Source organism: Nomascus leucogenys, unplaced genomic scaffold, assembly GCF_006542625.1.
Source record: "Nomascus leucogenys isolate Asia unplaced genomic scaffold, Asia_NLE_v1 Super-Scaffold_258, whole genome shotgun sequence".
Lineage (NCBI taxonomy): Eukaryota > Metazoa > Chordata > Mammalia > Primates > Hylobatidae > Nomascus > Nomascus leucogenys.
In genome coordinates, this window is record NW_022095769.1 from 3,654,378 (window position 1) to 3,669,154 (window position 14,777).

The following is a 14,777-nucleotide window of genomic DNA, read 5'->3' on the forward strand; positions in this document are numbered from 1 at the left end:
GTACTCATTCCTGTGAGTGGGTGAGTGATGGGGACTAGGTAGGAGGACAGGGAGGGGACAGGAGCTGGCTGCTGTTGGGGATGACTAGGACCACAGCTTCTTGGTCCTTGGCTTGGACCGGGGAAGGGCACTATGTAGGGGTGGCAGTGAGATGGCATCTTCCATGAGGTAGTGCCTGCTTCCTGCCCACATGGGAGCCAGGAAGCCAGCGGGGGGCCTGAGGCATGCCTGCCCTGTGGGTAGCTCCTGAAAGATTCCAAACTCGCTCTTTAGAATCAGGTGGCTCACTGGGCTCTGTATTTTGTTTCCTGGAGCTTTCACTGGTTGCTTCCCCTGAGATACCCCAAGTGACATGAAAAGCATATTCAGGGCCTAGAGACACTTTACTGGGGATGGGCTCCTGTCACAGGTCAGAGGTCTGAGAAGGGGGGCAGGCCCCACTCCTCTCCACTAATAGAGAAAGGTTGACAGAAAATCATTTCTTGCTTCTCTTGGCCGTAGTTTTGGTTGTGCTGGGGGCCTCAGCCACAGAGGCCTTGGGGGCTGTGGCTGCTCGTGCCCCCTTCCTTCCCCAGAGAGAGCTTTGGTGGCCCCTGGGAATCAGACTGCATGGTTTCTTGGTGGGAGAGGAGGCCTGGGGTGAGGAGACGGCCTCAGGGACTGTCTCCTCCCCTTGCCCAGGAGTGGCAGAAGGGCTGCTGTCCCCAGCCGTGGGCACCCCAGGTAGCAGCGGCAGGTCGGTGAGGGTGGGCTGCATCTCCGTCCTCAGCAGGTGCTTTGTCAGGTCCGCCTGTTGCCGGTGCTCCCTGTGCCTGCTCAGCTCCTGCTCCAGCTCCTTGAGGAAGCCTGTGAGGGGCCAGGGGGTGGAGGGTACAGGGTGGGTGGAGCCTTGGGCTCAGCAGGCGGGTCCTTGGGCTCAGGGAAGTCTCTGGCTGGCCCCTTGTCCCTCGTGGGAAGGAGCCTGAGGCTGGGGCCCAGAACTGACACCTGGCTCTGGCCCAGATGTTGATCTGCACTTGGGGCTCCCCTCCCCAGACGCCACTGCCATCTTAGCTTCCCTCATGTCCCACAGGGCAGAGGTGGGCTCTGGGGAGGCTGAAAGTCTTGGAAAGCAGGGTCACCTCGTTCTGAGCAGAATGGGCCACTCAGCTCCGGGAACTCCTCATCGCTTGAGGCTTCATCCTCCTCGTCCGAAATCCAGCGCTCCATCACAGGCTGCCCATCCAGATCCAGGAGAAGTGGCAGGGCTTCTGTCACCAGCTCGCTGCAAAGCAGAAGGAGCAGAGGTTACCCAGGAGGGCACCCTGGCATGGAAGATGCAAAGACATGCACCACAGCACCCACGCCCGGAGGGGTGGTGGCTCATGAGCTAGGTAGGAGGTAGGGGAGAAGGTGTCATGGACAGTGACCCCAGGTTTGCAGGCTGAGGGGGGCCTGGGCTGAGTTAGCAGGTAGAGCTCAGCCATGACCTTTCTTCCCACCCTCCACTCCTTACCGGTAGCCATCCTGGTTGGTGCAGCTGTTTCCAGACAGGTTGAGGATGAGAAGGCTCTGGGGGAACTCATCTGCACACAGCAAAGAGAGAGGAAATGGGGTTCTCACTTGATCTTAGCCAAAAGGCCATGAAGCGATGGGAATGGGGTTCTCATACCCACTTTTTAGTCCAAAGCCAGTACCTCTAGGCACAACCCCTTGAACTCCCTGAGGATGAAATGTGGACCTGTGGGGGCATGGCTAATAGAAGCACAGGCAGATGGGTGCAGAGGGGAGGGCAGGCCCCACAGGGGATGTGTTTGGTAAGTGAGGGCAAGTGGGTTCCTACCCAGCTTCAACGTTTCTATCAGGTTCTCAGAAAGGTCCAGAAACTGGAGGTATGGGAGGTTGAGGAGGTTTTCCACCTGCCTGATTTGGTTTCCTGCCAGAGACAGGAAGCTGTAGGGGAAGGAAGGGGTACAGAGGCAGAGCTGAATCATGGAACAGCTGGAGGAAAAGAGGAGGGTACCTGACACCGGGGTCCCTGGGCTAGGCAGCTGATGACCAGTAGGGACACATGGCCTTCTGGGGTGAGGGAGTAGATCTAGGCTTGCTGGTCCTTGACTGACAAGGACCCAGGCTTGGAGAAATCTGAACCAGTTCTTTGGGGTATGGCTAGGTTCCCCCGACCCCTCTTCCCCTGCCTGAGCCCTGGCACCACATACCGCAAGGAGGGGATGCAAGCCAGGTTCTCAATTTGCTGGATCTTATTCTGCAAGAAGAAACCGAAGCGGGGAAACCAAGCTGAGATCAGATACGCCAGGGGCCCTTTACGGGGACAAAGCCCCAAGACCATGTCTACTCCTGCAGCTGGAGATCTGGCACTTTGGGAATGGTCACCCCACTCCTTGAACAGGTTGCCACTACCTTAAGAAAGATGACTTTCTTTCTCCATGTGGATGGTTAAGGGTGTAAACCTGGGGTATCTAAACCTGACTAAGTGTACTCTTCTGATTCCGCAACCAAAGAGTGACCTGGGAATCAGAAAAGGAAACCAAGAAGCCACCAGGAAAATGGAAAGGGCCTTGGTGGTGGCTTGCATACACAGAGAGAACAATGAGCATACAGGAACTTGATGGGTAAAGTTTCTATGGGGAAAGTTGAAGCGAGCTGGGAATATTCAACCAGGGGAAGGCTGAAGATCAACCAACCACCACCACCACCACCACCAAACAGCCTTCAAGTAGGATCTGAATGATGTAGAGGAATCTTCATAGTTTCCTCTTCTTCAAAACAGGAAATGGGCTGGAGCTATTTAACATGAAAGATTTAGAGTAGATGCCAAGAAGAACTTCTGGATCAAGAGAAGTGCCTAAAGAACAGTGGAGGGAGCACAGGTCATGTTCAGGATCTATTTTGAGGGAATTAGTCTTTCAATTCAGGACCCTATGTCATTCATCTGGGAATGGTTTAAATGAAGGTCTGCCTGCCTGAACACCAGGGAATGGGCAAGATGACCTGGTTGGCTCCTTTCAGATGAGACAGATTAGGTCCACAGGGGTCAAGGGGAGGGGAAGGGTGGAGAAAGAAGTTACCCCTTGCAGATAGAGACTGTGAAGATTCTGGAGGCCTTCTAAGTTCCTGATAGTAGTAATCCCCTCCCGGTCCAGGCGGACAGTCTGCAGTTCATCAAGAGTGTGAAACCTGGGAGAAGAGTCAGTAAGGGTGGAGTTAGAGCACCACTCATGTGGTCTCTTAGCAGGGAGGATAGGAGAGAGGGGGGAGGGAAGGGGTTTCAAGGAGGGGTAGTTGGCTGAGTGATTTTAATGAGATGTAAGAAACATCTTGACATCTTGAGGTGGTGTCTAGATCATGAAACTGGCTTGACTTGCAGACTTGTATCTCTATCGTTAGCACTGGGAAGGGTGAGAGAGAGGAGTAAGGGCCCTCTGGGAAATTGGGGGATGGCAGCTTATGGTTCCTGGAGAGATTCAGAGGCAAGAGAAGCCTTCCTCTGGCCAGCTTGGATGGTGGAGGCAGGGGTGGGACAGAGATAAGACACTGCAGAAAGATCCTTCCTCACCTTCCTTTTGAGTGGTTCATGGAGGAAAAAGCACTTGTTCCATCCACCCATTCATTCATTCCACAACATTGCTGAGTGCCTACTAGGGACAAATGACAGTCTATGCCCACCACTATTAAAGAAGCAGGGCAGGCTGGCCATGGTGGCTTACCCTGTACTCCCAGCACTTTGGGAGGCTGAGGCAGGAGGATTGCTTGAGCCCAGGAGGTCGAGGCTGCAGTGTGCCATGATTATGCCACTGCACTTCAGCCTGGGTGACAGAGCAAGACCCTATGTCATTTAAAAAAAAAAAAAAGAGGCTGGGCGAGGTGGCTCATGCCTGTAATCCCAGCACTTTGGGAGGTCAAGGCAGGCGGATTGCCTGAGGTCAGGAGTTCAAGACCAGCCTGGCTAACATGGTGAAACCCCATCTCTACTGAAAATACAAAAAAAAAAATAGCTGGGTGTGGTGGCGCACACCTGTAGTCCCAGCTACTCGGGAGGCTGAGGCTGGAGAATCGCGTCAACCTGGGCGGCAGACATTGCAGTGAGCCAAGATCACGCCACTGCACTCCAGCCTGCGCAACAGAGTGAGACTCCGTCTCAAAACAAAAAAAAATAAAAAAAAAAAAAGAGGAAGAAGGCCAAACATCTATGACAAGTGGATAACAGAGCCAAGTACAGGGGAAAGGAAGAAGAAGGAGGTGAAGGAAGAGGAAGAAGGGGAAGAAGGAGAAAGAATAAAGAAGAGGAAGAAGAAAGAAAGAAAGAAAGAGAGGAAGGAAGGAAGGAAGGAAGGAAGGAAGGAAGGCCGGCCAAACATCTATGACAAGTGGATAACAGAAGCAAGTACAGGGGACAAAGGGTGTACATAGGCTGTGCACTAAGTTCAGAGTAGGAGGAATCGGAATGCTTCCTAGAGGAGGTGACAGATGAGTAGGCATTAGCCATGAAGGTAGGAGGATATGGGGAGAAGGCATTTCAAGCAGAAGGAATATTATGTGCTAATTCAGCCCTTCAGAAACTCCAATATGCCCATGTAGATTCTAATTCAGTAGATCGGGCAGAGGGGCTGAGATTCTCCGCTTCTAACAAGCCCCCTGTGATGCCAATGTTGCTGCCCTACCCCTGCACCCCCTCCCGCTCACACATACTCTGAGTAGTAAGGTACTAAGGTGTGAGTACACAGTGTGGGAAATTGTACACTTGTGGAGAGTGGCCAGAAATAAGGCTGAAAAGCAGAAGTCAACTCATGCTTAGGCATTGGGATTTTATTTGGGAGGAAGTTTCTATCAGTGAGTGCCTGATTAGATTTGTTATTTAAAAGGATCACTTTGGCTACTCAGGAGGCTGAAGTAGGAAGATTGTTTGAGGAGTTCAAGACCAGTCTGGCCAACAGAGCAAGACCCCATCTCTAAAAAAGTAATTAAAAATACTTTACTTTTTGTTTGTTTGTTTTAGAAATAGGGTCTCACCCTGTTGCCCAGGCTGGCATGCAATGGCATGATCATAGCTTACTGCAGCTACAGGCACCTGGGTTCAAGTGAACCTCCTGCCTCAGCCTCTCAAGTACCTAGGACTACAGGTGTGCACCACCATGCTCAGCTAGTTTATTTTTATTTTTAGAGATAGGATTCTGTCTCTATTGCCCGGGCTGGTCTCAAACTCCTGGGCTCAAGCGATCCTCCTGCCTCAGCCTCCCAAAGTGCTGGGTGTATAGGAGAGAGGTGAACACGGCCTTATCTAAGACAGTTGAGTGAGGATGGTGAAAAAGAAATGGAATTATTTTTAAGAAGGGAAAATCAACTGGGCATTACCACTGATTGGATGTGTGGAGTAAGTAAGGAGAGAGACGAAGATCAGTTGATAAATCAGTACACCTCAGGGACCTGGTCATCCTGAGTGTTTCAGCCTTCTAGCACCCCTTTTCTCCCCCATGCACTCACATCTTCTCTGACAGTTCCTCATCTTCAGGGAAAGTCAAGTTCCGCTTAGTGATAAGGGCTTCAGTGATGCAGACGCCCCCTTCCTCTGGACCCTGGGCTGACTTCGCTGTGAAAAGATGAGTCCAACTGTGACATTTCCTCACTCTTGGAGGCCTTACCCCACTGTTTTCCAACTGCTCTACACACCGTCCCACCTCCCTACTCACCTCCAGACATGATCTAAAATAAAAGGCTGCTGGTCTGAGGCGGGAGAGGAACGAAAAGGAGCCTAGCAGCCTGGGCGGCCCCTAAGGATGGCAGAACTCAGGATGGCAGGAGGAGAGAGAAACTCAGAGACTTGGGAGAGGAGGAAAAGGGGTCGATTCAGAGAAAATTGCTGGGGTGAGGTCGAAGGCAACAGTAAATTGATGTGAAGGGTCTGGAGTTTGAGGGGTGTGGAGGGGCTTTGCTGGCAGCAAGCTGGGGCGTTGTGGGCAGGAATGGTTGAGAAAGGAGCAGTTCCTAGGAAGCCGGAGTCGTTGCTAAGAGACTGGACGCCGAGTGGGGAGGTAAAGGCGGGCTCCGTTGGCCCGGCTTAGCGCATGCGTGTTACAGCTACAGCTGGCGGGTACGCCCACTGCTTCCGGCCCCGGGGTTCGCTACCCCACAATCCTTAGCTCTTTCCGTTTCCACTCGGCTTCCGTCCATTCTTCCGGTGAAGATGGCTGCGGCCGTGGCGGGGATGATGCGAGGGGGTTTCCTGCCCCAGGCGGGTAAGGAGTGGCCCAGGTCCTCACGGCGTGGCTTGCCGCCGCTCTCTAGTCCTCATCTGCCCTCCTCTACTACTGATTCTTCCCATAATCTCTGACCCCAGCTAGATCGCTGGCCTCCTTACCCCGTCCGGTTCCTTGTGACTCCAGACTGGTAATCACAGCAACAACGTCCAGCTGTTGCCTGTTTTCAGCGTTTCTTTTGCCTGGACCACTCCTCGCCCAGACCTTTGCATTATGTCTCCATCTTAATGTCTCAGCCTAAATGTCACCTCAGGTCTTCCCTGGACTCCTTAGCCCCGTCGCTATCTGTAATTTTGCATTTGTTTAGTTGCTTGTTTCCTCTATTAAACTCCGCAAGGGCAGAACCATGTTCGTTCAGCATAGCCAGCAGTGATATGGTGCTTGATGTTAGTAAGCGTGCAGTAAATATTTGTTTAATGAATGGATTTGAGCACTTAATATAGGCCAGGCACTGTGATAACTATTTTTATATGTGTTAGCTCATTTAAATCTTTTAAATCATTTAAATCTAAGGCACCCTGTGAGAAAGACATTCGCATCTCCTCTTTACAGACGCAGCAACTGAAGTTCAGACCAGTTGGGTGGCCAAGGTCACAGCTAGTAATTGGTGGAAGAAAGATTAAAATCCAGTTTCGGCTGGGTGCGGTGGCTCACGCTTGTAATCCCAAGCACTTTGGGAGGCTAAGGCGGAGGGATCACCTGAGGTCAAGAGTTTGAGACCAGCCTGGCCAACATGGCGAAACCCCAACTCTACTAAAAATACAAAAATGAGCCGGGCATGGTGGCGCGTGCCTGTAGTCCCAGCTATTCAGGAGGCTGAGGCGTGAGAATCGCTTACACCCTGGAGGCAGAGGTTGCAGTGAGCTGAAATCGCGTTGCTGCACTCCAGCTTGGGCGACAGCGCGAGACTCCATCTCAAAAAAAAAAAAAAATCCAGTTTAATTTGATCCCAAAGCCTGCCTGCAGTCTTAACAGGTTTTGTGGCTGCTGGCAAAAGACCTCTTACCCCAGCAAATATCCATACTCTCTGACTGTTAGAGCCGCCTTCTATCTGGACCTTTTTCTGAGGTCACATCCCAGTCTTGGGAATGACTGAAAGTGGGAAGTTCTAGTCTTGGCCCTTGTGTTGAGGATGAAGGGGTCACTTTGTCTCAGGGCTTTTGAGTGCCTCCCTTGTTTTCTGTGGGGTGCTCTGTAGCATTACCTGTAAACAGGAAGAGAGGAGGAAAGAGAAACTTGTCTGAGAGCTGTGAGAATGGTGTAACATTTTTTCTCCTCTTCAAATCATAGGAGAGGGTGTCAGCGCAGCGGTTAGAGCAGTGGTTTTCAAACTTTAGCATGCGTCAGCATCACCAGGAGGGCTTGTTAAAACACTATTTGTTACCAGCCTTGGTAACATAGTGAAACCTGGTCTCTACAAAAGAAAACAAACAAAAAACACTATTTGCTAGGCTCCACCCCGGAGTTGCTGCTTCAGTAGGTCTAGGCAGGGCCTGAGAATTTATATTTATTTTTCTTTCTTTTTTTTTTTTTTTTGAGACAGTCTTGCTCTGTCACCCAGGCCGGAGTGCCGGAGTGCAATGGCACATTCTCTGCTCACTGCAACCTCTGCCTCTTGGGTTCAAGCAATTCTCATGGCTCAGCCACCGGAGTAGCTGGGACTATAGGTGTGTGCCACCACACCTGGCTAATTTTTATAGTTTAGTTAAGAGATGGGGTTTCACCATGTTGGACAGGTTGGTCTTGAATTCCTGACCTCAAGTGAGCTGCCCACCTTGGCCTCCCAAAGTGTTGGGATTACAGGCGTTAGCCACCACACCCAGCAAAATTTCTATTTCTAACAAGCTCTCAAATGATGCTGATGTTGCTGGTTGGGGTGGAGGTGGGGCATACCTTGAGAGCCACTAGATTAGACCGGGGTTGGCATATTATGGCAGGGCCAGTCACTGTGTTTTATAAAATTCTATTGGTACATAGCTTCTGCTGTCTCTTTACATACTGCCTGTGGCTGCTTTTTTCAGAGTTGAGTGTTAGAGACGGATTACATGGGCCCCGAACTGAAAATATTTACTATTTGACCATTTTAAGAAAAAGTGTATTCAACCTTATCCCCTTTTTCTTTCTTTCTTTCTTTTTTTTTTTTTTCCTGAGACGGAGTCTCACTCTGTGCCCAGGCTGGAGTGCAGTGGCATGATCTCAGCTCACTGCAACCTCCACCTCCCGGGTTCAAGCGATTCTCCTGCCTCAGCCTCTCAAGTAGCTGGGATTACAGGTGTACACCACCATGCCTGGCTAATTTTTGTATTTTTAGTAGAGATGAGGTTTCACTGTGTTGGCCAGGCTGGTCTCAAACTCCTGACCTCAAGTGATCTCGCCTGCTTTGGCCTACCAAAGTGCTGGGATTACAGGTGTCAGCCACTGCACCCGGCCCCCCTTTTCTTAATGTGTTCAAAATATTTTCTCCTTTGTTCTCATATTTTTCTCGCATTTCTGCACATTAAGAAGAGCTGGAGAAATGGGAGCCTCAAGAGATTAAGTAATTGACCTCAGGTCACTTATTGAAAGGGAAGAGAAGCTTTGGAAATTCAGGACTTTTGGCAGACAATTCCTTATCCCACTCTTGTGCTGAGTCTAGCTCTGTGAGCTGTGTGCTTTTCTCTGCTAGAGGGTGTGTTTTTTCTCCATCTGGGATAAACTAGGGCCTCCAAGAGGTTGCATCTAACCATGTTGCTATATCCCCTCCCAGGCCGGCTGCCTACCCTCCAGACTGTCCGCTATGGCTCCAAGGCTGTTACCCGCCACCGTCGTGTGATGCACTTTCAGCGGCAGAAACTGATGGCTGTGACTGAATATATCCCCCCGAAACCAGCCATCCACCCATCATGCCTGCCATCTCCTCCCAGGCCCCCACAGGAGGTAAGGAGGAGTTTGGATACATGTCACTTGGTGATGGGATGGTGGATTAAAGTAATCTTGTCTCTGGCCATAGTGAAGTAGGACACTCACCCATTGTCACTCATGTCATTATTTCAGTTTGACTGCCTGATCCAGATACTTTAAGATGAAATCCGCACTTGATTCTATATTGGCTTTTGGGCTCTAGATTGGGCGGGCCTCCTGAATTTCCTTCTTGTCTCCAAAAATGTGTGTGTGAGAGCTACCCTAGCAGGTGGGGTTGGGGAGAGTATCTCTCCAATCTTTTTTTTTTTTTTTTTTTGAGATGGAGTTCACTCTTATTGCCCAAGCTGGAGTGCAATGGCGCAATCTTGGCTCACTGCAACCTCCGCCTCCCAGGTTTAAGTGATTCTTCTGCCTCAGCCTCCTGAGTAGCTGGGATTACAGGCGTGCGCCACCACACCTGGCTAATTTTTGCATTTTTAGTAGAGATGGGGTTTCACCATGTTAGCCAGGATGGTCTTGATCTCCTGACCTTGTGATCTGCCTGCCTCGGCCTCCCAATGTGCTGGGATTACAGGCATGAGCCACCCCACCCAGCCATTTTTTTTTACTTTGTTTCTTTTTTTTTTTTTTTTGTGAGACAGAGTCTCATTCTGTCACCCAGGCTGGAATGCAGTGGGATATTCTTGGCTCATTGCAACCTCTGCCTCCTGGGTTCAAGCGATTCTGTGCCTCAGCCTCCTGAATAACTGGGATTATAGGTGCATGCCACCATGCTCAGCTAATTTTTTGTATTTTTAGTAGAGACGGGATTTCTCTGTGTTGGCCAGGCTGGTCTCGAACTCCTGACCTCAAGCAATCCGTCCGCGTTGGCCTCCCAAAGTGCTGGGATTACAGGCATGAGCCACCGCACCCAGCCAAATTTTTCAATTTTAAACTAACACTGCAAAAGAGTTATATTTATGATTGGCAAAATAATTCAACGTAAGTATGGTGTCAGATTGATAATTGAAGTAGTTTTAGCAATATTATTGTCAAGCACTGTTGACTGGGGCAGACTGCAGGCCTGTTTTCGGGGGAGTGGAACTGAGCATTCTCAGGTTTGAAAAACACTGCTAAAGACTGCAATTATCTAAGGTGAAAGTGAAAAGGTTAGAGGAGTGGGAGATGTTACATGTCTCTGAGAGTCAGAGGTCCAATTATCCTACTTGTTCCCTGATCTTTTGCACATTTGGACATCACTGGAAGCCCTAGAACCTATCACAGAGGGAGCAAGGTTGCCAGGAGAAGTGACAGCTGATGTACCCTTGGTCATTGCTTTCCAACTTCAGGAGACAGGCCTCATCAGGCTTCTCCGCCGGGAGATAGCAGCAGTTTTCCAGGACAACCGAATGATAGCCGTCTGCCAGAACGTGGCTCTAAGCGCAGAGGACAAGCTTCTTATGCGACACCAGCTGCGGAAACACAAGATCCTGATGAAGGTCTTCCCCAACCAGGTAGGGAGCAGGCCCCTTGGCATGGGTTGCCCATCTTCCCCCCACCCCCACCAGACTCAGACCTCACCATCTGCTCCCCAGTGATAATACTTCTTACTCCTCCTCTCCATGAATCACCCTCTAATCTGGTGTCTAACCTATGATTAGGGGCTGAGAAGACCCTTGGGTTGCACCCTCAGCCTAATGTGGCCCATGACCCATGAGGTGGCTCTTCCTCCCACTTGTTCCCGATAAGCCATTTTTTCCTGCTGTCCCAGGTCCTGAAGCCCTTCCTGGAGGATTCCAAGTACCAAAATCTGCTGCCCCTTTTTGTGGGGCACAACATGCTGCTGGTCAGTGAAGAGCCCAAGGTCAAGGAGATGGTACGGATCTTAAGGACTGTGCCATTCCTGCCGCTGCTAGGTGAGCAAGCACCCCTGCCAGTTAGGGGTGGGGTGAAGAGGGGCCTGCTGCCATCTGCTAGGCTTGTCTTGGTAAAACCGTGAATGTTCTTGGAGAGAGCATCCTTTCACGGATGGGGCCTGAGTCAATAGCACATTTATTGAGGGCCGACTATCACTCCCACACCTGTGTTGTCTCATTACCCCAGGTCACTTCTGCACTGGAGGGAAGACTAGGAAAGGCAGACATGGAGCAGGGAGAGAAAATTCAGATACCCTGAGTCTAACAGTGGGGTAGTAGGTGCTGAAACCCTCACAGATGAAGATATTTAAAACAAGTAGCCCAAGTAAAGGGTGCCGAGGGCCAGTGACCAGTGTTTCCCAGACTCCCCTGATGCTGACTCATTTAAGGAGCAGAGAATACTGCACATATCCCTTGGAAATCCAGATTTCATAGGTCTCTGTAGGGAGGGGACGGGACAGGAATCTGATGTTTTTTTTTTTTTTTTGATTTGAGATGGAGTCTCAGTCTATCACCCAGGCTGGAGTGCAGTGGCGCAGTCTCAGCTCACCGCAACCTCTGTCTCCTGGGTTCAAGCAATTCTCCTGCCTCAGCCTCCCGAGTAGCTGGGATTACAGGCACCTGCCACCATGCCCAGCTAATCTTTTTTTTTTTGCATTTTCAGTAGAGATGGGGTTTCACTGTGTTGGCCAGGCTGGTCTCGAACCCCTGACCTCAGATGATCTGCCACCTCTGCCTCCCAAAGTGCTGGGGTTACAGGCATGAGCCACTGCTCCCAGCGAATCTGTGATTTTAATACCCCCTCAACACTCCGTGATATGTATTCAATTTTTTAATTGTAAAATACACATAAAATTTACCATCTTAACCATTTTAAACGTACAGTTCAGTGTTAAGTACATTCATAATGCTACACAACATCACCACCATCCATCTCCAGAACGTTTTATCTTCTAACAGTGAAACTCGACACCCATTAAACAGTAGTTCCCCATTACTTCCCTCCATTCCGTGATTCAGGGCCTCACTCCCATTGCCCAGACTGGAGTGCAGTGGTCTGGTCATGGCTCACAGCAGGCTGGACCTCCTTGGCTTAATCCATCCTCCCACCTTAACTTCCTAAGTAGCTGGGAATATAGGTGCGTGCCACCATGTCCAGCTAATTTTTGTATTTTTTGTATTTGTATTCACCATGTTGCCCAGGCTGGTCTTGAACTGCTAGGCTCAAGCAATTATCCCACCTTGGCCTCCTGAAGTGTTGGGATTACAGGCGTTAGCCACTGCACTCAGCCTGATTCTTTGGTTTTTTGAGATGGAGTTTCGCTCTTGTTGCCCAGGCTGGAGTGCAATGGCGCGATCTCAGCTCACTGCAACCTCCGCCTCCCGGATTTAAGCGATTCTCTCACCTCAGCCTCCCAAGTAGCTGGGATTATAGGCGCTTGCCACCATGCCTGGCTAATTTTTGTATTTTTAGTAGAGATGGGGTTTCACCATGTTGGCCAGGCTGGTCTCAAACTCCTGACCTCAGGTGATCCACCCACGTTGGTCTCCCAAAGTGCTGGGATTATAGGCTTGAGCCACCGTACCCGACCTCATCCTGATTCTTTTTTTTTTTTTTTTTTGAGACGAAGTTTCGCTCTTGTCTCCCAGGCTGGAGTGCAATGGCACGATCTCAGCTTACTGTAACCTCTGCCTCCCGGGTTCAGACGATTCTCCTGCCTCAGCCTCCCGAGTGGCTGGGATTACAGGCGCTTGCCACCACGCCTGGCTAATTTTTGTATTTTTAGTAGAGACGGGGGTTTCTCCATGTTGGCCAGGCTGGTCTCGAACTCCTGACCTCAGGTGATCTGCCTGCCTCGGCCTCCCAAAGTGCTGGGATTACAGGCATGAGCCACCACACCTGGCCGCCTGATTCTTATTTACAAGGAAGTTTAGGAAACACTGACTTAATGGGGTCAGGGCCAGGTGGATATATTAAGAGTTTTCTGAGGGAAGAGTGAAGAAGTAGGGATCGATCCCAAGCAGAGTGGGTGTGGTGTGGGGCACAGTGGAACCCAGGTCCTGGGGAAGGCAGGATTTTGAGAAGGGCAATGGAGAGCAAGTTCCTAGGGTCAAAACATTGTTTTCAGAGAAGAAAGGCATCTGCAAGGAGCCCAACTGACCCTGTCCTGTGTTCTTCCAGGTGGCTGCATTGATGACACCATCCTCAGTAGGCAGGGCTTTATCAACTACTCCAAGCTCCCCAGCCTGCCCCTGGTGCAGGGGGAGCTTGTAGGAGGCCTCACCCGCCTCACAGCCCAGACCCACTCCCTGCTCCAGCACCAGCCCCTCCAGCTGACCACCCTGTTGGACCACTACATCAGAGAGCAACGCGAGAGGGATTCTGTCATGTCGGCCAATGGGAAGCCAGATCCTGACCCTGTTCCGGACTCGTAGCCAGCCTGTTTAGCCAGCCCTGCGCACAAATACACTGCCCTATTGGCTGTGCTCTCCTCCATGGGAGATGTGGAAGAACTTGCAGTCGGGGAGTGTGTTTGTCACTTGGTTTTCACTAATAATGATATTGTCGGGTATCGGGCCACTCGGAGATGCAGAGGATTCCATTTCAGATGTCAGTCACCGGCTTCGTCCTTAGTTTTCCCAGCTTGGGACCTGATAGGAGCAAAGTCTCTCTCCATTCTCCAGGTCCAAGGCAGAGATCCTGAAAAGATAAGGCTATTATCCCCTGCCTCCTTGGTCACTGCCTCTTGCTGCACGGGGCTCCTGAGCCCACCCCCTTGGGGCACAACCTGCCACTGCCACAGTAGCTCAACCAAGCAGTTGTGCTGAGAATGGCACCTGGTGAGAGGCTGCTGTGTGCCAGGCTTTGTGCTGAGTGCTGTACATGTATTAGTTCCTTCACTCCTGAGCACATTGTACCCATTTCACAGAGAAGGAGCAGAGAAATTAAGTGGCTTGCTCAAGGTCATGCAGTTAGTAAGTGGCAGAACAGGGACTTGAACCAAACCCTCTGCTCTGAAGACCGCGTCCCGAATTTCTACACTAGAGCGTCCTCATCAGGTTACCCAGAAGTGGGTCCCATCCACCATCCAGATGTGCTTGGATGTTAGTTCTCCGCCCTCGAGGTGTACGCTGTGGAAAGTTTGGGAACACTGCTTTATAATAAAATGAAATACATTCTACTTTATTTTGTGGTTTACACGGTTATCCTCCCTTACTCTCAGGGGCTTCTCTGTCATCTGACTTTCCTCACTCTCGCTTCCCTTCCTAGGAAAATCCTCTTCTATACCTGTTCCCACAAATGGCATCCTGCACATGCTTGCCCTGTTAAAGGCAGCTGACAGCTGTACCCACTAGCTAAAGTATCTCTGGTGGTTCTGGACAAAAGGCCTGCGTGAAAACTAGGATTCTCTATTAATGGGGAATTCTGAGAGCTCTAGGGTAGGAGGCCTCATGCAAGTCTTCGTGAACCAGAAATTCCTAATAAAGGAGATGGGATGCTTAACTCAGAGTCCACCATCATCCTTGATTGGAGCACATTCTGGGCGGATGCAGGGGTGACCCGGGGAAGGTGGCTGTTCAACATTCCTTCTCGGACTTGAAGTAATGCCACCGCTTCCTTAGTCTTGGACAGGCACTGTCTGGCAAGGATGATCTGCAGCAGCTTTTTTGTGGCCTGGCCGAGGACCAGCTTCCCACAGTGCCTCGCCCTGTGCTGTATGCCCAG

The 14,777-nt window shown here is 50.7% G+C and overlaps 2 protein-coding genes across 4 annotated transcripts; one reads left to right on the forward strand and one right to left on the reverse strand.

The window, feature by feature from the left end:
* Window positions 1–268: 268 nt before the first annotated feature.
* Window positions 269–6,066, reverse strand: LRRC46 (leucine rich repeat containing 46). 2 transcript variants are annotated; one of them, XM_003278720.4, is made up of 8 exons: window positions 5,688–6,066; window positions 5,482–5,587; window positions 3,069–3,177; window positions 2,199–2,245; window positions 1,823–1,932; window positions 1,496–1,565; window positions 1,122–1,264; window positions 269–846 (listed from the first exon to the last, which is right to left on the reverse strand). In XM_003278720.4, exons 1-8 carry the CDS (start codon window positions 5,695–5,697, stop codon window positions 476–478), a joined length of 966 nt encoding a protein of 321 aa, XP_003278768.2. In that variant the 5' UTR covers window positions 5,698–6,066; the 3' UTR covers window positions 269–475. The 2 variants fall into 2 exon arrangements, with proteins under 2 accessions (XP_003278768.2, XP_030663851.1); XM_030807991.1 differs by adding an exon at window positions 3,557–3,635 and having other exon boundaries at window positions 368–846; window positions 2,199–3,177; window positions 5,688–5,970.
* An 85-nt stretch (window positions 6,067–6,151) lies between these two features.
* Window positions 6,152–14,240, forward strand: MRPL10 (mitochondrial ribosomal protein L10). 2 transcript variants are annotated; one of them, XM_003278719.3, is made up of 5 exons: window positions 6,152–6,384; window positions 9,001–9,170; window positions 10,484–10,648; window positions 10,906–11,050; window positions 13,233–14,240. In XM_003278719.3, the coding sequence occupies exons 2-5, from the start codon at window positions 9,066–9,068 to the stop codon at window positions 13,484–13,486; spliced, it is 669 nt and encodes a 222-aa protein (XP_003278767.1). In that variant the 5' UTR covers window positions 6,152–6,384; window positions 9,001–9,065; the 3' UTR covers window positions 13,487–14,240. The 2 variants fall into 2 exon arrangements, with proteins under 2 accessions (XP_003278767.1, XP_003278765.1); XM_003278717.4 differs by having other exon boundaries at window positions 6,158–6,233.
* The last annotated feature ends 537 nt before the right edge of the window (window positions 14,241–14,777 follow it).